General features: G+C 45.4%; 2 protein-coding genes across 2 annotated transcripts; both read left to right on the forward strand.

Moving 5' to 3' along the window:
* The first annotated feature begins 13,988 nt into the window (after positions 1-13,988).
* LOC117842857 (pirin-like protein) lies at positions 13,989-15,792 on the forward strand. Its single transcript, XM_034723382.2, has 4 exons — positions 13,989-14,453; positions 14,572-14,689; positions 14,776-14,838; positions 14,933-15,792. Exons 1-4 carry the CDS (start codon positions 14,086-14,088, stop codon positions 15,521-15,523), a joined length of 1,140 nt encoding a protein of 379 aa, XP_034579273.1. The 5' UTR covers positions 13,989-14,085; the 3' UTR covers positions 15,524-15,792.
* Positions 15,793-17,772: 1,980 nt separating this feature from the next.
* Positions 17,773-19,098, forward strand: LOC117844003 (uncharacterized). The gene has a single exon (XM_034724790.1). The coding sequence runs from the start codon at positions 17,773-17,775 to the stop codon at positions 19,096-19,098; it is 1,326 nt and encodes a 441-aa protein (XP_034580681.1).
* The last annotated feature ends 3,112 nt before the right edge of the window (positions 19,099-22,210 follow it).

The raw sequence follows: 22,210 nt of genomic DNA on the forward strand, positions 1-22,210 counted from the left end.
GCTATCTTTACCCACTCTTGGAGAGAAGGAGACCGGGGCCACGAGAAAGGTTGGTGCCGTGAAATCAACCACAAGTTCATTGTTGTAGTATCCTGAGCCTTTGTGGATGGTTTGGTATACTGCACTAGGTAGAGATGAATGTGGAAGGGAAGATCCGTAACATAATCCCGTCGCGAGCGTGATGTGGATGTAGATGTAGATGATTTGTATTGGTCTTTATGTAGATACCGGCGCGAGCGGGTATACTGCACTAGGTAGACACAGAACTATGTGATCTTTATTGGTCGGTCAGAATGCCACCTGCATGGCATGATTTGTATCACTGTAGATCGTGATGTAGATGATGATCTTTACTGGTCAGTCAAAAGAAAAATCGTGGGAATTGAGAACGAGACAGATGAAGATTATGATTAGTTTGACGGCCACCTCTGTTGGTGGTGGAGGGTTGACCAAGCATCCTGCTGTTAGCCAATGAGAAGGTTCCTCTAAGGGATGCTAGTAAAGAAAGAGTTAGTTACTATTCCATTACATCATGATCTTTAATGTATCTCAACCATTCTGTTAGACAGTGAGCATAGCCTCATGTTATATTTTGTGCTGATGGGAAAAGCTCATGTTAGACTTTGTATTGTAATGAGAAAAGTTCTTGTTATGCTTTTATGGATTCTACATATTTCTATTTGAAATTTAACATGGCATTTCTGCAACTTTTGAATTTTAATCTAAGGCACAAAAGCATCAACATGGTGTTTATAAAATTTTGCAAATATAAAAGAAGCTAAAACTTTTTTTGTTTTGGACCAACCAATAGTAACATTGTCGGCTCGTAGATTAGCACCGGTAAGGGTATGGTAATATTCCTACCGGTCCCAAAACACAATGACAACGATATGATCAAATCCCTACTGGTGCTAAAATAATAAGGAAGAGGCAGGGATATATTGAGTATCGATGCCGGCTTCTTATTAGAGTCCGGTATCAATAGCTAACTATCCGTGCCAACTTTTTACCTTGCACGATAAAGTTTCTTGCCCGTGCCTTCTTCATAGCGTCAGCTCTAAAAACCAGTAGTTAAACGCCCAAAATGCACGTATGAGTGATGGTCTCTACAGTTGTATTTTCCTGTGTGTCAATATTGTAACATTTCTATGAGCAATTAATAAAGATTTATCTTTGCTCATAAAATGTCCATCACACTCTGTACCGAGTAGTGATGTGCGTCATTTGGCTGTCACATTTCTTGCGTAAATAATACCCCGTTTTCACGTACGTAGTGCTTCAGCAGAGTCTGGATAAATGATTCTCATTTGTCCCTTAACTGCTGTCCTGCAGATGGGACTACAAATTGCTTGCTACTGGCTGCTACATGAGAGAAACGGCAGCACGATGTGGTCAGGTGGCCTGGTGGAAGACGGTCATCCAGGAGGCGTACGAGGAGATGGCCAGCGACGACGGCGATGACACAACCTTCGTCGGCTCGACAGCGCTCGTCGTCGCGCTGGTCCTGGAGAAGTACATCGTGTTGGCGAGTTCCGGTGCCTCCAAGGCTGTTCTAGCTATGCCGCGGCGGCGAGCACTTCGAGCTCACTCCCGAGCACAGGGGGGCAATAAAACTTCATGCCTCCGTCATTCATATATGTCTGTCCAAAGTCCGACGCATTTCTGTTGTCCACCAGTTTTCGGAATACAGTAGTTCACTTCAGAGGTAGAGTTGGCGCCTCTTTCATTGATTTTAGAGGTACATGAACTGGTTGTGCGACTATTTTTCCCTTTGAGATTTGAAATAGTTTGGTGACTCGTGGAGGCGCCAAACTCGGGAAATGCAATTCCTAGTTCCACTACCAGAATATGTTTAGCTCCCGAGTGCGGGGTGGGCATAAAACCCGATACTCGAAGCCCGTACCTGAAAAACCCAAGCCCAAACTTAAAAAACCCGTAATTTGCAAAAGCCCGAACCTTCCTCGGGTTACAAGTCAGAGAACCCGAAATTATTTTGGAGTTCGGGTTTATAACCCCGGTACCAGAATAGCTCGTAAAACCCGACTTTCAGCCCCACGCTCGCTTTCAGCCTAGCCTGCAGCCACTGGCCACAGCCCAACCCCGATAGTCAGAGTAACCCTAGGTCCATCGCTCTCCCATCTAGCGCCACCCCCACCCCCACCACACACTGTCCATACTCCATAGCCACACCTGCTGACTTGCTGAGCCAAGACGAACTCCCGTCCCGCCGTCCGCATCTTGCCTCGTCAGGGCTAGTCGCCGTCTCCCCTTACTGCTCTGCTGGGTTGCTGGCTGCTGCCGCTCTGACCACCGGCCGCCATCTACTTGCCTCCGCTCCGTGTTCGGCCGGTTGGCGCTCTGCCCCCTTGCGTTCGGCTGCCCCGCGTCCAGCCGTGGATCTGCATCAGCTTTAACGCAAGCCCCGCGTCCAGCCGTGGATCTGCATCAGCTTTGAAGGTGTTGAGCTGTTCGCCGTTTTTTCATCTACGACTGCGACTGTTGTTCCTATACTGCATGCGCTTCTCATGGTGGGGACAGAGGACAGCAGCAGGTTGGGTGTCAGCATATCGAAAAGAACCAGAAAGCAAGGGCGTCCTTTCTCGATCACCAACAAATTTTTAACGCAAGTGCTCTGCTCCTCTTTCTCGAATGCTGCATGCCTTGTTGGCTTCTTCGATTGATGGATGAAATCTTACTTCCTTTGTTGTGTATGCTCGCTGCCGTACATCTTTGGCTAATTGATTGGAAATCTGAGTGTTTAATCTCTCGTTTGTTTTGGAAATTTCTTCATAATTCATGCGAAATGTACCAACTCGTTGATTCTTTTTAGCTATTCTAACTTGAAATCGGGTAGTTAGGGATTACCCGAGTCTGAACCCGAATTTTCGGGTACCCAAAATCTTGAGTTCTGAATATTGCCAGCACATCTCGGCCCGGGATGCAGTTTCCAAAATCCGAACTTTCAAAAACCAAAAAACCCAACCCGAACTTTTCAGGTTACCCGAACTTCCACCCCTACCCGAGTGTCAAAAACACTCGGCAAAACAGAAAATACACTAGGTGCAGAAGTTCCCAACGGTCAGCCTTTGGGAAACCCCACTCGGTGATATATGTGCACACATGGTTAAACTTGATTGTTCATTCCATCCCCCTCTTATACATCTGACCTACCATGATTTTCTCACATATACCCTATGATATTTTTCACCTACCATCCATGACACGAGTCTTAAAGCAAACGAGTGGCTTTGATAAGCCATGTCTGTGGAGAGAGGCGCCAACTACGCATGAATCATATAGAGTGTACAGCAAGACAACGATGGGGATACTAAAAGCCACCACTCTGCCCACCCGCACGGTGAGTTAGTGATCTCCAAATGCTACCTTTTATTCGCGGTTTCAGAATTTCAACTCATGATATGTATTGGATTCTTTTTTCTAGTCCTGACAGTTTTCTTGAGTGACTTCTAACTGAGATTTTTCTTCATTCATGTAAAGAGACATTTTTTAAGAAATGTTGCTTCCACATTGTTCGCTATTTATATATGCTTAATAAATGTAGCTTCCACTTGTCCACCTACAAATTAAATATAAATGTAGCTACCACACTAATTTGGGGTTTATGGTTTACCAGATTTCCATACTAATTGATCGATGGTTGAAGCTATCCGTTGGGACAAACAGATGCTGCATTTTTATAATTCACTTACAGTAGAGTAATTGATGATTGAATTTTTTTTAGCCTTTTTTTCTGCATTGGAATGCTTTCTAACTGATAAATTTCCAAGGCTCTCTACCTGGGTCGGCGGTTTTAACATGTTTTTTAATAGAGCTAACCGTTAGGCTGCAGGACTTAGGAGGGGCCAGCCCAACAAGTTTTGATAAGTCAATAGTGGTAGTTGTTGCTTTTTCAGCCATTCCAATAGAAACGACTGAAATTCTCGTATAGTAGGAGAAGTAGATCATACAACGGTAAGATGTTCAACGGCAACTTCAACTTTTCGTCGCTAAATAATGTTTCATATCCTCTCTCTCCTTCCCACACAAGGCCACAACCCTTTCTCACAGCCGCTAGGCAAGTCACCTATGGCATCAGGATGGCATGGGCACACGGCGAGCAAGCGATCAATACGATCATCTATGGCAGGTACCCTCCAGCCACCTATCCCATACCTCTCCACTGAATTTCTTGAAGGGCTGGGCTCATCTCCTGATCTGTCACCTCGCTGGCTCCTTCTAATCTAATAGTGAGCGTGCGGAATGGACGAGGATCGCTGGCTCCGCCCCAATGCGACACACTCGAGGAGCTTGTCCCCACCAAGAAACCCCTCATCCGCGTTGGCTTCTTGTTGTGGCGATCCAATAATTGACACGGTTGACATTTATTAGAGCCGGCATGGATAAAACTCTCTCCAGCAGTGTGCAATTTTTTTCTTAGTCTTGATAGTTTTCTTGAGTGAATTATAATCGGGAGTTTTCTTCATACATGTAAAGGGACATTTGAAAAAATGCTGCTTACACATTGTTTGCTATTTATGCTTAATAAATGTAGTTCCCACATTGTTCACCAATAAATGTAGCTTCCACTTGTAAACCTACAAATGTAGCGTGCTCACACACTGATTTTGTGGGCTTATGGCCGGTTTACCAGTTCTTTTATACTAGTTGCTGATTGTATGCTATCCGTTGGACAAAAAGATGTTGAATTTATTCTACAATTCCCTTGCAGCATAGAAATTGGTAATTGAAGATTTTTTACCTTTCTTTCTGCACTGTTTTTAGCAACTGATAAATTTTCGACCTGGCTCTGAAGATTCTTTTTACCTCCACCTGACTCGGTTTTTTAATTTTATGCGTTTTTTGAATTGTGATGGAGCTAGCCGTTAGGGCTGCAGGAACGGCTAGATGGAAATCTCATCATTAGAAATGCTCCAGATATTGTCTCTCTCCTCCCCACAACCCTTTCTCACCGCCGCCAAGCAAGTCACCTACGGCACCAGGGTGGCGTGCAGTCACACGGCGAGCGAGCAAGCAATCCCCCAATCCCGTCGTCGTCTCCGGCAGGATCGGCTGCTTTGCATATTTGAATCGTCGAAGAACGTGATGACGAGCTTGTCCAATTCCCATTACAGCTGACCGGTACGGGTCTTCATGAACTGCAATCGTGGAAGTTGAACCATGGATCTCAATCTGGGTTCTTCAGGACTTGGATACGCAGCAATGGGTCCTCATCAGGGCAGGGTGAACTATCTGCAGCTGTTTGGGAAGAGGAACCACGAAGGAAATATTGATTACCGTGTGGCTACGATGCATCCGGACTGCAATTTGGTTTTCTTTGTTCAGCACTGGGATTGCAAGATGGTATCGTATGACATTGACCGTCAGGAAGTTTGTGCTCTCAACACACACTTTAAACATGACTATGAGATTACTCCATATGTTCCGTACGTATCAGAGTTATTTCTCAGTAGGGGTGGGTGTTCGGCTAAACCAAAAAGTTCGGGTCGGGTTTTTCGAATTTTTGAAAGTTCGGGTTTTGGAAACTGCTCAACACCTTCAAAGCTGATGCAGATCCACGGCTGGACGCGGGGCAGCCGAACGCAAGGGGCAAGAGCGCCAACCGGCCGAACGTGGAGCGGAGGCAAGTCGATGGCGGCCGGCGGTTAGAGCGGCAGCAGCCAGCAGCCCAGCAAAGCAGCAAGGAGACGGCAACTAGCCCATGACGAGGCAAGATGCGGACGGCGGGATGGGAGTTCGTCTTAGCTCAGCAAGTCAGCAGGTGTGGCTATGGAGTATGGACCGTGTGTGGTGGGGGCTGGGGGCGGCGCTAGATGGGAGAGCGATGGACCTAGGGTTACTATGACTATCGGGGTTGGGTTGTGGCTTGTGGCTGCAGGCTGAAAGTGAGGGTTGGGTTGAAAGTCAGGTTTTACGAGCTATTCGGGTACCAGGATTATAAACCAGAAGTACCCAAAAATAATTTTGGGTTGTCTGACCTGTAAACCGAGGAAGGTTCGGGTTTTCAAATTACGGGTTTTTTGGGTTTGGGCTTAAGTTTTTCAAGTACGGGCTTCGGGTATCGGATTTCATGCTCACCCCTATTTCTCAGAGTCATTGGTGGTCACAAGTTAGCACACTAGAAGTGCCGCTTAGGGAGCACCTATCTGTATTGTCAGTTTCAATTTTATATGTTCCAAGCATGGAGCAGCTACAATGTGGGAATCTAGTAAGAGTTAGTTTTCTTGAGTGACTTCTAACTGGGATTTTTCTTCTTTCCTGTAAAGAGACATTTTTAAAAAATGTTGCTTCCACATTGTTCACCAAGAAATGTAGCTTCCACTTGTCCACCTACAAATTAAATGTAGCTTCCACACTAATTTGGGGTTTATGTTTTAACAGATTCTCATACTACTTGATGGTAGAAGCTATCCGTTGGGACAAACAGATGTTGCATTTTTACAATTCGCTTGCAGCAGAGTAATTGGTGATTGAATATTCTTTTAACCTTTCTTTCTGCACTGAAATGCTTTTTTGCAACACATTTTTGAGTAGAGCAAGCAGTTAGGGTTGCAGGACTAAGGAGAGGTCAGCCGAACAGGTTGCTTTCTCGGCTGTTCCTATAGAAATGATTGAAATTCTCGTATAGTAGTAGATGGCAGTAAATCCTACAACAGTAAGGTTTTCCATGGAAACTTCTGACTTTTTACCCTAGATGAACATGGAAGTACGCAATGAATGTGCATGGCCCTATATGGGACCAGAATATTTTCAAATAGAATTTTACCCACGCGGACATGATTGAAATTCTCGTATAGTAGTAGATGGCAGTAAATCCTACAACAGTAAGGTTTTCCATGGAAACTTCTGACTTTTTACCCTACATGAACATGGAAGTACGCAATGAATGTGCATGGCCCTATATGGGACCAGAATATTTTCAAATAGAATTTTACCCACGCGGACGGTATCACTATGCAACAAAAGATCCGTGCTGGCGGCTAAAAGGGCTCTGTGCTGGCGGGCTGAGCACCCGCCAGCAATCTTGAGCCAGCATAAATGGTGTCTTTGTGCTGGCGGGCGACGTTAGCCACCCATCAGCACAGATGGTTTTAGATACCACCCGCCAGGAATATGTATTTTCCCATCCTATATATTATTTCCCGTGATTTATTTATAATTTCTATTTCCCGCCGATTTTTAAATGCCAAATTTAAATATGTATCTCCAACCACGTAACAACTAACCTAAATAATAAATAATTCACATTATTAAAAATTGCATCATACATAATAGATAATTCTCATTATTCAACGAACTTGAATAATAAATAATTCACATAATTTAACATTTGGAATAGAGCTATTCTTTGCCACGCTAATATTAAAACTACTATGTCCATCTATGAAGACCTTTGCATTCGTCCTCCATCAACACCAAGAATGCTCCATCCTCATGACAAATCTCGCGTTGGATGAACCTCGCCATGTCTCAACAAATGTTGTTGATCCCTTTGTCTTTGAGCGCCGCATCGCGAGTGTCGATCCTAGGCATCTGCAGGTATACAGTAAGCAGTAAATGAAGATTAGGATGTATTACCATTAGGAAGTTAGAACATAGCAGTGTATAAGAGACTTATGTCTTCGGGATTCGTTCGGTACCTCCCTTTGTTTCTGAGGAACTCGCACATGTAATATCCTCGTAGCGCAGTATCGGGAGGTTGCTTGTTGCACTGCAATCAAATAGAAAAATGATGAGTTGTTATTAATGACTAATTTTTTATGTTCTTACGAATCTATGATATATTATTTTCATAGCTTTCTTCCTTTTTTCATCGTGCTCCCCGCCTTTTATTATAAAAAGATTGTAAGCACTTTGAGGATATAAAGACAAGAGTTAGTAATACAACTTAGGTGCATAGAATCTCAACATGCATTTAAGTACTGCCAAAGAATATCTTACTTCTATATAATGCCTATGAATTTCTTGTAACTACCTCTGCTAAATCTATTTGAGTTGAGGACCACTGCTTCTCTGTACTTGGATAAAATAATGATGCAAATCCAGTGGTCTCTGCATTATATTAGAATAATTTATATTATAGATAGCATTAAATAGCACCAAGTGTGTATATATATATATAGTAATTAAAACTAGCTAGCTTACTGAAAATTGTAAGCCACCATGATATAATCCTTGTGAGCATTTTTCCTCGTTACTCTTGCAATGTATATGAACACTTTGTGCATTTCATCTCTGTGGGCTTTTTCTTTTATAGAATTTTTTTCCGCTTGTGTCTGTGCTGCTTCCATTTGTTCTTTGACCGTTTCCATCATTTTGAACTTGTGCTCTAGCTCGCTAATTTGTGCTGGGTCAAGGTACGCTACCTTGAACCTGCCATTCGTCAATTCTTCCTCCCTCCATTGCATCCTGCAGATTAGGTAGTTGCTCAGGTACTTGACATATAAAATATATACGTATGTATTTAAAACTCGTGTATGCGGTACATGTGGACTTACAAGCACCATACAGTAATGAGATTCACGTCGAGGTGTTGTCGGCGGTAAAGTCTGTGCAAATCCTCGAAATTGATCACAATCTCATAATCGAGAACGCCAAGAAAAATCTTTTTTGAGACATGTGCGGTGATTGCTCGAATACCTTGCTTCATTGCTTTCATGATCCATCCATGCAACTTATTCAGTTCCCATGGGCCCTCCAGTAGATCCCACCGATACAAGAATGGTTTGTCATGCTCATAATTCTCTGGGATTTCATCTAATGCAAAAAATTGAGGTTTTCATCCTTTTCCTTTTGCCAAGAGGCGCCGCAAGCTACAGATTTCTCATCGGAAGATGAAGCCTTCTTCTTCAATACATTTAAAAACTTGTAGACTTCTGTTTATGGAGCCTTTTGATCATATGTGCTGACCATACGAGGTATCGCTGGCCTCTGGGGAGGTGGAGATGCCGGCGAAGGCGATGTTGGATCAATAACTGGTAAATCATCTACCTGTTCATCGCCATGTAGTGATGTCCATTCATCCTCAGTGAGACCTTCTAGAACAAGTGATAGCATTGACTGCTCGCCCTCATTAGTAGCTCCCTGCACATGTGACTGCGTCGGCTGCTCCGTGTCAACATTTGAATGTAGCAGGGGTACATCTTAGCTAGGCCGTTAGGTTTCTAGCGATGCATTATTCAGAATGATATCTTGGCAATGCCATAGTATGTATTGGTTCATCGCATCACCAAGAACCTCAATCCCCTCATCAGTAGGGATGTCAATCTCGCACGACTCATCCAACACCATAACAATTTGCACCCATGTGTATTCTGACGGGGGTTCCTTTGGGAACACATGACCCGTTACTGCCATGCCGGTTGCGACCTCTCGAAACTTATTTTGTTTCCTTCCATAAGGTATCACCAACTTGCATGGTGTATCCACTTGTATGTCATCAACGGGATACCTCACGTTTGCAATGGAGCCAGCACTACTCGGAGCAACGAATCCTATGTGGGCAAGCTGCATGGTTGGTTCTGTCTGTCGTTGACCATCGGATACTGTCGGGTCAGCCCTTGTTTGTAGTTGCTGGCTGGCCAAGAACTCCATGAACTCCTGCTTGGTGATTTCTCTCATCTTCTCCTCAAGGTCTTTCTTATAACGATCCCGCTTCCTGTAGCTTGCTTGGTCATTGTAGAATGCTTTACCCCAGAGCAATATTGATGACATCCCTCGAACACACCCAGAGTGCTCCGCGGTTCTGATTGCGGCGCTTAGCTGATCTCTCTCCCTGTCCAGTTTGAAAAGACCCATCTTTTGCAGCTCGGCGAGCTGTTCCAACCTTGTGTAACTTTTGTCTGTTGCTGAGTGTTTGAATTTAACCTTGCTGTGGGGTGTGATTGTCGGAATTCGAGCTAGTACCAAATTCCTGCTGCGCTCATCCAAGCCTTCAAATAAATCCGGTAAACCAGCTATCCTCTGTTCTTCTTCCTCTCTCCTCCATTTAGCGATCATGGGGGTTCTCGACGGCTTTCATAGCCTTCTTGGTATTTTCTTCGCTCAGGGCTTTTGTTTCCGGCGTGTTCTTCTGTTGTATGAACTCTTCCCACATTTCTGGAGGAATCCCACCAAAGTCGTCCCCAGCATTCTTGCCTTTCTATACATATTCTTTATTAAGAGTAGACCTTCAATTCCTGAAATATCTCCCAAGGAGGCCCTCACCAAATTTTCTTGCGGATTCCTCTTGACTTTCAGTAAAAGTGAACTTTTCTTTCAATGTGGCCCACAATACATCATTTGCAGTGGTAGGCACATTCTTCCAATTAGTAGTCGTGATCCAAGTCTGCAATTTATCCCTAACAATAGCTCCACATATATTCTGAAACCTAGCAACCATCCACTCAAGTAATATGGGCTCACCTTTGGAGCCAAGCAATTGTATTACGAGAACACCTTTTTAGGAATCTGGTTTCGGCTCCTTTTCCCACATTGCTTTTTTGGAATACTAGTGGGAGCAGTTGTAGCCGAAGGCTGTGGTGCAGAGGCAGCTACCTCGCCTTCATGCAGAGTAGATGTTCTACAACGTTGTGTGGCGGCGAATGAACCGAGGATTGGTCATCGTTCTATAGAGAAAACAATAGTTGGAGTTTATCATCTTCATGTGAACAACAAATGCATCACTAGCTAGTATATGAATATGTATGCATGTACCTGATGATCCGCGGTTGGATCGTATTCAGTGTCATCTTCATCTAGATGCCTGCAAGTCCTAGGTGGGCTTAGTTCGTACTCAGGTGGACTAGAATACGATCCACAATCGTCGTTGGAATCAGAATCCTCCTCAACAGATTCATCTTTGTTCTTATTGTTGTCCATTGTTCTTAATATTTTTAAAGTAGTAATATTTTTATTTTATAATATAAATAGTTAACAATTCATTCTGCCACAGGTATTCAAGTGGATACCTCGTTCTACAATACATGGCCACGTGGAACCGTCCTTAAGCCACGCAAATCTGTACGGTTAGCATAAATACTTTGTTGCAATGTCTCGTGTGATTTTTCAAGATACGATAATACTCATCACATATGAGATAATATTTACGTGTAAACCGATATATGTACAAGATGGGAGGACAATGGCAGAACTAGTCGGATTTAACTAGACGAGTTCTATTCTTATTGCTACAAGTACTTTTCCTAAATCCTCGACTCGTTCTTGTTTTGCCATGTAGATTACGCCGTCCTGTGCCATAATCTCCATATTAGATAGGTCTTGGTGTCTAGCCCTGTATTTAAGACTATCCAAACCTTCTAGTCAGCCCATAGATATATGTACAACACTTCTTTATCAATCTTTTGACGCCCAACGCTTATTATGGGTATCAGAGACTGATTCGACATAAAACATTATCTTAGCCGCATACCGCATCACAGGCAAAGATAACTACGTTCTTGATTAAATACTTTTTTAATATCCGTGCTTATGTTTACACTTTCATTGTCTTGTTGACTCTACGTATCGCAATATAAATATTTTAACGCATGAACACGTTCCTAATTCCAATAGAAATGACTAAAATTCTCATAGTAGTCGATGGCAGTATATCCTACAACAGTAAGGTTTTCAATGGAAACTTTGACTTTAACAACAGTAAGGCATTACAAGAGGCATGCGCAAGTGAGGTGTCTACAGATCCACTTTGAAGTTGACTTATTCACTTGGCCAATCCTCGGCTGTCTCTGTTGTGGTAGCATTACTTTGCATGAGTATTAGTAAGAGGTTTGCAACATTCCCTTTTGTTGAATTGCTGCGGTGGTCTCTCGCATCAGGTTTCGTGTTGAGCTATCAGGAAGTTATTTTAATTATTTTGTATGGCACCCTGCTTTTACATGATTATCTGGTCCGATTCTTTAAAAGAAGGATTTCAAGCTATGTTTGGGATGGCATTAGTTCTTTCTAAATTTTACCCGTTAATTAGTGCAATTCCTATCAGGACCTCCAGGTGTGTCAATTTAACTGGCGTTCCCTTTGTCCACACCAACGCAAAGGATGCGCCGACATGTGAAAGCCAACAGAACGGAGGCACAGTGACAATACCCTTGTTGGCTTGGTTTGTAACAAAGTTAGAATAACGGCAAGAAAGAAAATAACATTAAAAGAAGTCATTTACCGATGCCCAGTGATCTCTATTGTTCGTCCGTTCATATAATGTTGATTAGAAGAAATGACGATGGGTGAAGGGGAGAGGCATCCGGCACAAGAATAATATAGATAAATTTGTAGCACGGAAGCTGCGCGGTATTACATAACTACTTTATTTCAAATTAGAAAAATCAAATTGGTGCAAAAAAATTTCTGAAAATGTAATTTGTTGGTGTTCTATTTGTCACTATTTGAATCTTAGTTGTTCATATATCCTGTATTTTATTACGAGCAATAAAATACTAGGAATAGCAATAAATATGATGTAAATAACTCCAAATAGAGTACCAACAAATAACCTACATTTTTTGAAAACTTTTAATACCAACTTCATATTTTTTGGATTTGAAATGAATTAGTTATGAATTTTTTATTAAAACAAAAAAATTTAAATTTCTATAAAATGCAAAAACCATCCAGAGGGCTAAATTTGCTCAGTTTTAGAAGTTGGGTGGCCCTCCCTGTCCAGTTTTATAGTTGTTATAGTTGAAGGGTGAAAATATAACTTATCCAATCAAGCTTTACTGTGTAGAAGCAGCCATCCATCCACCTACCAGCAAAATACATAAAATCTTAATCGACGTATGGTAAGGCTGTCGAATTTGATTGTGGAAAGGCACGCCTCGCACAGTCGCACCTATCAACACACTAGCAATATCTTACTATACTTTGATAATGGTAAAAGTAAAGAAAGGCACAAGATATTTGAATAGTACTTTGTTACTCCTAGATATATAAATTTTACTATGCACATAAAATTCAGTTAAAATCATAGTTTTTTCCAACTTTGAGCCTCTGTAACTTCAAATCCATAGATTTTTAGGCCCGAACCTAGTAAAGTCGCTTGTATTCTTGTGTTCATCCATCTAGCTCTAAGTACGGCGATTACCTCCACACAATCTACCACCTTGGTTTACCCCGTGGTGGTCTCAACTTTGAAGAGGTCTGTTAGAGGTTAGAGAGGGGTATGGGCGGGGAAGAACAGTAAAGGTGAAGAGTGGGGTGCAAACTAGATTCTGAAAAAACCCTTGGGGAATGCCCTTTAAAGATAGAGTTTGACAATCTTTTTCAAATATGCTCAGAGCCAAATGCTTCCGTGGCTGAATGGGGTTTGGGTTATTGGTTTCAGAAGATCGCTATATCCCGAGGAGCTAGATAAGTGGCATGAGCTGCAAACAATGCTAGAAGAGGTGCACTTAGTGGAGGGAAGGGATGAATTTACATGGGTACTAGAAAAATCTGGAAAATTTACTACAAGATCCCTTTACAGGGACATGATTTTTGAAGGGGTCCGAGATGAACAAATGATACATGTTTGGGGGTTGCAGAGTTAGTTCCCCTTAAGGCCTCGTTTGGCGAGGCGTGTTTGCGTGGAAAGAGGCCCAAACCCCACCTCCCGTGGAACGAAGCTCCCCCATCTCGGGCCGATGTTGAATTTGGCAAGTCGTGAGTTGAGGTGTATTGTGGCCCAAACCGGCGGACATTCCTGATCGAGGTGGACATCCTAATTTGGCCCAAACCGGCGGGATGATGGCAAGGGAACAAGGGAAAAATTCCCGTTCTATATATTTGGGCCTGGTTTTTGCGATCGAGGTGGACAGCATGCATCGGCAGCTGATTTTCTATCTGTATAGTGATTCGTAGGATTGCATAACGCTGACGGCAGCGTGACGCCGGCGCTGGCATGACGCCGAGGCAGCGTGGGCGCTGGCGATTCCGGAAGCCGCCTGCCCCCGCCCCCGCCGCCGCAAAGAAAAGATCCGACCACGCCGCCGGTCAACCCCATCTCTCCTTTAATTTTGTTTTTATTTAAAAATCCCCGCACCGCAGCGGAAGCCATCCATCCCCGGCCGGCTCTCATCTCAAATCCCAGCCACGATGACGACGACGATGCTGAGGCTGAGGCAGCACCTGGCCTCCTCCCCTATTTATACCTCCGCCATCGCCAGGATCGGCAACAACAGAGCCCACCGCCTACTCCCCGTCGCACCACCGCAAAAGCACCGCCCGACAAGTACCACCAACAAGCTCCTGCTCCTGATTGTTCCGCTACTCTTCTTCTTCTTCTTCCTCCGCTTGTTCCCGACCGTCTTGTTGCCCCCAGCGCGAGTCATGTCGTCGTCTTCCTCCGCTTCGGATGCCGCTGCCGCCGTGCCGTTCGAGAAGCCCAGGGCCGTGGTCAAGAAGCTCCTCGCCGAGTCGCAGTCCGAGGGGCAGGGCGCCACCGTCCGGAGGAGCATCGGCAGGTAACCTACTATAATCTCCCCAGTTCCTGGGATCCCGATTTCCTTTCATTTTTATGCAGCTCAGCTCATCATCCTGATCGGGCGTTGACTTTCCCCTTTTGCCTCTCTGTTTGCGCAGCCATGAGCTCAGGAACTTGGATCCCTTCCTCATGCTCGACGAGGTCTCAGTCTCCAAGCCCGCCGGGTTCCCCGACCATCCCCACAGAGGATTCGAGACCGTCACCTACATGCTCGAGGTGCGTGTCCTCTCTACTCAAGCAAACCCTGCCTCCCGCGAGCTGTTCGCTCAAATGTCTCCTTCTGTGTTGGGTTGGAATTGCAGGGAGCCTGCATCCACCAGGACTTTGCGGGCCACAAGGGCACCATCAGGGCAGGGGATGTCCAGGTCAGCCTCTCTGCTCTCTACTCTCTAATTGTACAAATGCATCAGTTTCATTTTCTGTCCTGACATTGTTCCCTGAACTGAAATCTTCCTTCAGTGGATGACTGCCGGCCGGGGCATCGTGCACTCGGAGATGCCGGCGGGGGACGAGGTGAATAAGGGCCTGCAGCTCTGGATCAACCTCTCCTCCAAGGACAAGATGATCGAGCCCCGGTACCAGGAGCTCCAGAGCAAGAACATCAGCCGCGCCGAGAAGGACGGCGTCGAGGTCCGGATCATCGCCGGCGAGGCCTTCGGCGTGCGCTCCCCGGTCTACACGCGCACCCCGACCATGTACATGGACTTCACCATGCGCCCGGGCTCCCAGCTCCACCAGCCCATCCCGGAGGGCTGGAACGCCTTCGTCTACATCGTCGACGGCGAGGGCGTCTTCAGCCGGGACAAGTCGGCACCCGTGTCGGCGCACCACTGCATCGTCCTGGGCGCCGGCGACGGGATCAGCGTCTGGAACAAGTCCGGCGCGCCGCTGCGGTTCGCGCTGGTGGCCGGGCAGCCGCTGGGCGAGCCGGTGGTGCAGCACGGGCCGTTCGTCATGAACTCCCGCGCCGAGATCCAGCAGGCCATGGAGGACTACTACTACGGCAAGAACGGGTTCGAGAGGGCCAGCCAGTGGAGCTCCTCCGCCTGATCATCGATCACCCGCTTCTAAATTCTGATGCATGCATTTCTTGAGAAATTGACATGGAAGACAAGGAAATTGCTGTCCTGCATACCTGGATGGGAAAAGACTAAAGAGTAGTAGACCATTAGTAGATACTCTGATCTTGATTATGATTTTTACATTTTTTTAATGATTGTATTGTAGAAGCATGTGCTTGTCGTTTGTACGGTGATTTGTTATAAGCAGGATGGCAAATTCCACTGTTCATCATAATCAAGATACACAATCCAAGTCAACATCACCGGTCGTGCTCCAAGTTTCGAACCTCTAGAGTTCAACCCGATTTTGTGGATAAGGATTTTTGTTCCTCCAAGTAAATTTTTTCAACACGAATGTTTGCGTACACGTGTCAGCAGAATCAACAGCCACGTGTCACAAGCCAGTTGGTGGGCATTCCGGTCACCGTACCTAAGGCACCGCACAGGCACATGGCGAGTGAGCGATACATCCCCATTGTCTCTGGCAGGAACCCTCCGGCCACCCTGCGTATTCTATCCTATAGCTGTCCACTGCATTTCTTCGATGGCTGGGCTCATCTCCATCTGTCACCTCCGCAGCTCCTTCCAATCTAACAGCGAGTGGAATGGACGAGGATCACCGGCTCCCCAACGACACGGTCGTGGATCGGAGGTTGTCCCAGCTGCCAATAAGCCCCTTATTCGCGTTGGCTTCTCATTGCATTGTACTGACCCAGTAACCGACACGGATGAGGTTTTAGAGTTGGCATGAATATAATAAAGCGCTCTCCATTTCTGTGCAACCTTTTATTTTAGAGCTGCCATGTATCTTACAACTAATTTGGGGCTTCTGGCCGGTTTACCAGTTTTTATAGTAACTGTTGAAGGTTGAAGCTGTCCGTTAGTCCAGCATAGAAATTGGTAAACGAAGATTTTTTTTTACCTTTCTCATGCACTGTTTTTAGTAACTGATAAATTTTCGACCTGGCTCTGAAGATTTTTTGTAACCTTAAATTTCCAACATGGCTCTTCTACCTCACTTGGTGATTTTTACGTGTATTACGATAGAAGGAAAAAACTAGCCGTTAGGGTTGCAGGAGCGCCGGGCTGAAAATTTCATCTATAAAGACTACTTTGGCAGCCCATATACCCGCGAGGTTCCCAACCTTTTCCGCGCGGAGAAAGGCCACGCGTATTTGTTTTGCAGGGCAATTCATCGACAAGTTTGGCAGCCTGCTAGGTGGGGTTATTCGGCCCACGTGAGCCCAATCTCCACGCGGAAAAGAGCCTGACCTACAGCGGTCGGGAAGCGCTCCCCGTCATGCGTTTTGCTCGCGCGAGCGAGAGAGCGGTGCCCGCTCCCGCTCTTGCGGAAAGCCGCCGCCGTGGCTCCCACCTCCGATAGCACCACGTGCTCCACGCGCGTGGGTGTGGCTCCGACAGCGCAGATCTATGCCGACGAGCTCTGCTAGGGCCTGCGCCGCGGCCGGCCTGGGCGCGCGCAGCTCTTCAACAAGGCCGTCACCCTAGCGACATTGGCAAGCTCAACCACCTCGTCGTCCCAAGCAGCACGCCGAGAAGCACTTCCCGCTCAAGCGCGTGCCGGAGGTCGCCACCGGTGAGGGCGTGCTCCTCAACTTCGAGGATAGCGAGGGAAAGGTGTGGCGGTTCCGGTACTCTTACTGGAACAGCAGCCAGAGCTACGTCCTCACCAAGGGCTGGAGCCGCTTTGTCGGGGAGAAGGGCCTCCGAGTTGGCGACACCATCGTCTTCTCGCACTCCACGTACGGCGAGGAGAGGCAGCTCTTGATCGATTGCAGGAAGACAAGACGGCCGCCACCGACGTGGTGCCGACGCCGGCCGCCGCGCCGACGGAGAAGCTAAAGGAAGCCCAGCGGGGCAATTTTCAAATAGCAGAGGGCAATTTCCCCCGCAGGTATCCTCCCAGGATTCACATGTCCACGGAAATTCCCCATAGGGCTTTCTTCCCTGGGTTAATTTGCTCCTGCTGGCAATTAAACTAGCCTTAAATGCTCCAGATATCCTCTCTCTCTCCTTATCACAGCCGCCAAGTAAGTCACCTACGGCACCAGCCACCAGGGCGTCGGCGGCGGCGCGCAGGCACACGGCGAGAGACCGAGCAGAGCAACTCCCGTCGTCTCCGGCAGGTACGCTCCGGCCGCCCCTGACCTCTCACCTCTCCGCTCATCCCCTGACCTCTCAACCCTCCGGCTCCTTCCATTTCAAACAGCGAACGCCATGGCCGACGACCGCCAGCTCCCCAACGACGCGCTCGTGGAGGTTGCCCCCGCCATGAAGCCCCTCCGCGGTGGCTCCAGCTTCGCCGTCTCCACCGCCCAGCGCGAGGTCCACGGCGACCCCCTTCACCGCACGGAGCTGCCCCCAACCCTCAAGGGCTTCTTCTTCTGCGGCCGCAACGACGTCGACGGCGATGGCAACTACGACGGCGAGGAGACCGAGGAGGACGACGCGCCGCTGCCCTACCTGCTGCCCCCGAAAAAGTACGGGCAGTTCGCCGACCTGCTGGCGAACTCCGCCGCGCCCCTCGTCGACCTCGACCCCTCCTTCTCCTTCATCACCAAGGCGCTCCCCGGCATCGACCACATCTACCTCCTCGACTCCTGCAACGGGCTGCTCCTCTTCGGCCACCTCGAGGACGCCCACAACACGCCGGAGACCTGCTACGTCGTGTGCAACCCGGCGACGGAGCAGTGGGTGGCCGTGCCGAGCTGCGGCCGGATCGACCCGACCCGGCGCCGCAGCTCTTCCATTATGCACACCTACCTCCTGTTTGACCCGGCCATGTCCTCCCACTTCAACGTCGTGCTCTTCTGGGAGAATCCTCTGATGACGACGGTCCACGCCTACTCGTCGGAGACCGGGGCGTGGAGCGGTGAGGGCCAAGAAATAGGGCCACTGGAACTATGGCGTTACCGCAATGCCCACGACAGGTTCCACATCCATGGTAGGTGCCCTGGGGCAATGGTGGATGGCATGCTGTACCTGATCTATGATAGGTATTGGATACTCCAGGTGGATGCACAAGGGAAGACGCAGCGCCAGATCACGGCGCCGGGGGTTCCTCAGGAGGTGGATTATTTCAGCAACGGTGTGGTCTTCATTGGTCAGTCCCAGGGGCGCCTGCACTGCATCATGGAAGAAGGTGATGATGATGTGCTTGTCCAATTCTCGTTGCAGCTGAACGGTGTGGCTCCTTATGAGGTGCACTCGTGGAAGTCGAACCTTGGAATTTCAATCTGGGTTCTTCAGGACTTGGATACGCAAGAATGGGTCCTCAAGGGCAGGGTAAGCTATCTGGAGCTGTTTGGGAAGAGGAACCGTGAGGGAAATGTTGATTACCGTGTGGCCGCGATGCATCCAGATTGCAATTTGCTGTTCTTTGTTCAGCACTGGGACTGCAAGATGGTATCATATGACATTGACAGCCAGGAAGTTCGTGCTCTCGACACCGACTTCTATCATGACTATGAGATTACTCCATATGTTCCGTACGTATCGGAGTTATTTCTTGGAGTCATTGGTGGTCACAAGTTAGCACACTAGAAGTGCCGCTTAGGGAGCACCTATATGTATCTTTAGTTTGAAATTCATTTGCAATCGTGATGTATCTGAACAATTATCGAGCTAGTTGTACTCTTTTTTCCTTTATAAGGTTTTTAATGAGGCAGCAAAACAAACAGCTCAAAATAATATTTGAACTCTTTTGAATTCCCATGTGTTTGTGTATGTGTGTGTGAGTATGTGACTGTGGCTTGTGAGATGAATTGTGATGTGGTTTGTCATTCTGTGATTTATCTAAGTATTGCGTCGTCCGTTTTGTTCCTCTGCCACGTGTCGGTCCATGCCGTCCGTTTTGTCATCTATACTTTGAATTTTATATGTTCCAAGCAGGGAGCAGCTACAAAATGGGCATCTTGTAAGAATTAGATTTGCTGAATGCAAAGCCTGTTTAGACATTCATGTAAGGTAGCTTTACATGTGCGAGCTGTCTCAACGAGTGTATTTCCCCCATGTTGCTCTATGTTTTGATTTGCTGTTAATAGATATATGTTCTGAATGATGTTTCTTCTTTCCAGTCAAATGTATGGCTAGTGATGTTTTGCTCAACTTATTCTATATGCGCGCTTCCAGAATTGCAATCCTTGTATATCGTAATGTTTTCTCTTAGCCTCAATAGTTCCTATTGGCACTATATATGTAACTACTGAAAGTTCTGCGGCATCAACCTAAAAAGCTCCCTACTCGTGCATGTCTAGTTTGCAGAGGAGTTTTGAAAATAATATTTTTAACATACCTGAAACACTTGAAGATCGAGCAGAGCTTACTGGTTCTTACATAGTACTAGCTTCTTTTTCAAATACACTCAGTATCATATTTAGCTTTTGCACATTAGTTCTTTGTTATGGCAGTCATTTGGTTGAATAGTAATTTGAAACTTCTTATTTATTTACATACAATTGTACATGTCAGCAAAGTATGTATGCTGATATCGATATTTGTGAACGTTGAAGGACTTCAAGACAGAATTTCGAACTTGCTATATCCTCTTGCCTAGCTAATAGGCAAAGATTGACCTCTGTAACTTGAGAAATAAATAATTCATGATCGACTCCAAATGGCTCAACTCCTCCAGGTAGGTTGACATTTCCTGAATGTAGTACCGATCCATGTCAATGTACTATCGTTTCAATTTGTAGTCTCCAAGTGAAATGTTGAAGTTCCCAGATCTCTATACATTGATCTTTTGGGGCATCCTATATATGGATTGCTATTTCACGCTTATAGCATTTCATATCTATCATGTCTGGCAGCGTATTTCATGGGGTAACATAGATGCTATAGATTTGAAAGTGTCATGATTTGACACTGTAAATAGCCATATATATATGACATGGATATTAAGGGAGTGTATTATTTGGTCTATGGATATTGGTGTCTGTTTCTCTGTCACTGGAGCTCACAAGTACTTACTGAAAGTGCGCGTGCTCCAAATTTGGATCGGACCAGGTAGCAGCTTGGTTAATCTAGTAAACTAAAGTGATTGTTCTGACTATGCTATTATTGGACGTGTTCCTTCAGTTCTCATGATTTTGTGTCTAATTAGTACTATCAGCCAGTTGAGACGACATCCATGTGTGGTTAGTTTCGTGCATAGATGCTAGTTCTATTAACGAATGCAATTGCCCAAGTGAAACTTATGATTTGAGCATCAAGTTATTATATGCATCAAATGCTGCTTTGAGCATCAGGAATTGTAATAATAATAATAATCTTCAATGTCCACCTTCCTTTTTGGTGGTATATCATTGGGAGTATTACTACTTTGGATTTTTGTTTCCTCAGTCCTGTGTGTATATGTATATTTAGTTAAGCCAAATGAATAATTCTATCTTCTATACTATGTTGCAAACAGTGCATGTGATGACAACGTTTACGCTGAAGGATCACATTAACGTCAAAAGATACTCATTACATGAAATGTCTAGTTTCTGAACAAATCTTTTTAGGCCCCGTTTGGGTCCAAGGAATTGGAATCTATTTATGGAGTAGGCTAATTTATGTTGGAATGTGGCATTCCACAACTTTCCAAAGTTTAGATATAAGCCTATCTTAAATTCATGGGGTGGGAGATGGAAATTGATTCTCTAGATTATGGTTATTAGAATGGAATTCAATTCTTATAGCACGCTCTTAGACTCGCTTCTCTATAGTAGAAGTGCAGCATACAAGTATCTCTCCCATATCACCAACTATAATATACAACTATATTCCACATACAATTATATTAGCTTAATTAATTTGTGTCTAAATTATGATTATTATGATGGAATTCAATTCCAATGATCCAAACGGGGCCTTAATGAAATGTCTAGTTTCTGAACAAATCTTTTTAATGTATGCTTCTGAACAATAACTGGAACCTTGTAGTAAGAGTGACTTCAGTCAGAACAGGGGTATATTTATATATTGATTGCTTGGACCTACTTTATCAGAGCTTCTAGATGATGATGCTTGTACCTTTTAATTATAACTAATGTTACACAAAATTGATGCCTCGGTTCCAAATTAAAATGAGGACTGAGTAACAACACTGTAAAGTTCAAGAGTGTGATACAGATAGCAACAATAATGCTCAAGCTTTACTGCTCCGAGATTCTGGCACAAGCCTTATATATCTGTATTGAAGCAAAGAGTGTGTTTTTGTTTTGTTTAATCGTAGATCTTAGTGCTCTAGGTCTTCAAGCTTCGCAAGCAGCCAAAAAATCAACAGTTTTTCATCTATGTTAAAACCTCTAATGGGCTTCAGTATATGCGAGCTTCATCGAGACTAGCTTCAAGCAGCCCACGAATCAACAGTTTTATCAAGGGGCAGTGATCCAGCATGGTTTGCATGAAAGAACTGTACACCAGCTGTCAGTTCCAAGCAGAAAAAAAAAAGAAGCTGATTCTCCCTTAGTTTGCAACTGAAAAGGTTGGCCCTACAATAATTTGATGTTGGACCAACCTGATGCTGAAAGCAAAAGTTGAGCTTATCTTCCCTCAAAAAAAAAAGTTGAGCTTGTGCTTTCACGACAAGATGTGGCCTCCTATTTGAATAAGTGGAATTCATATCCAAAATCTGTATCTCAGTAATTCTAAACAAAAAGTGCAGGAG

Source organism: Setaria viridis, chromosome 2, assembly GCF_005286985.2.
Source record: "Setaria viridis chromosome 2, Setaria_viridis_v4.0, whole genome shotgun sequence".
Taxonomy (NCBI): Eukaryota; Viridiplantae; Streptophyta; class Magnoliopsida; order Poales; family Poaceae; genus Setaria; species Setaria viridis.

What these genes read in the sequence shown, in the direction of transcription:
- LOC117842857 (XM_034723382.2), top strand. Translation starts at nt 14,086, where the DNA reads ATGACGACGACGATGCTGAGGCTGAGGCAGCACCTGGCCTCCTCCCCT. An exon ending in GTCCGGAGGAGCATCGGCAG is followed by an intron (nt 14,454 to 14,571) that starts GTAACCTACTAT and finishes CTGTTTGCGCAG; the next exon opens with CCATGAGCTCAGGAACTTGG. An exon ending in TCAGGGCAGGGGATGTCCAG is followed by an intron (nt 14,839 to 14,932) that starts GTCAGCCTCTCT and finishes ATCTTCCTTCAG; the next exon opens with TGGATGACTGCCGGCCGGGG.
- LOC117844003 (XM_034724790.1), top strand. Translation starts at nt 17,773, where the DNA reads ATGGCCGACGACCGCCAGCTCCCCAACGACGCGCTCGTGGAGGTTGCC.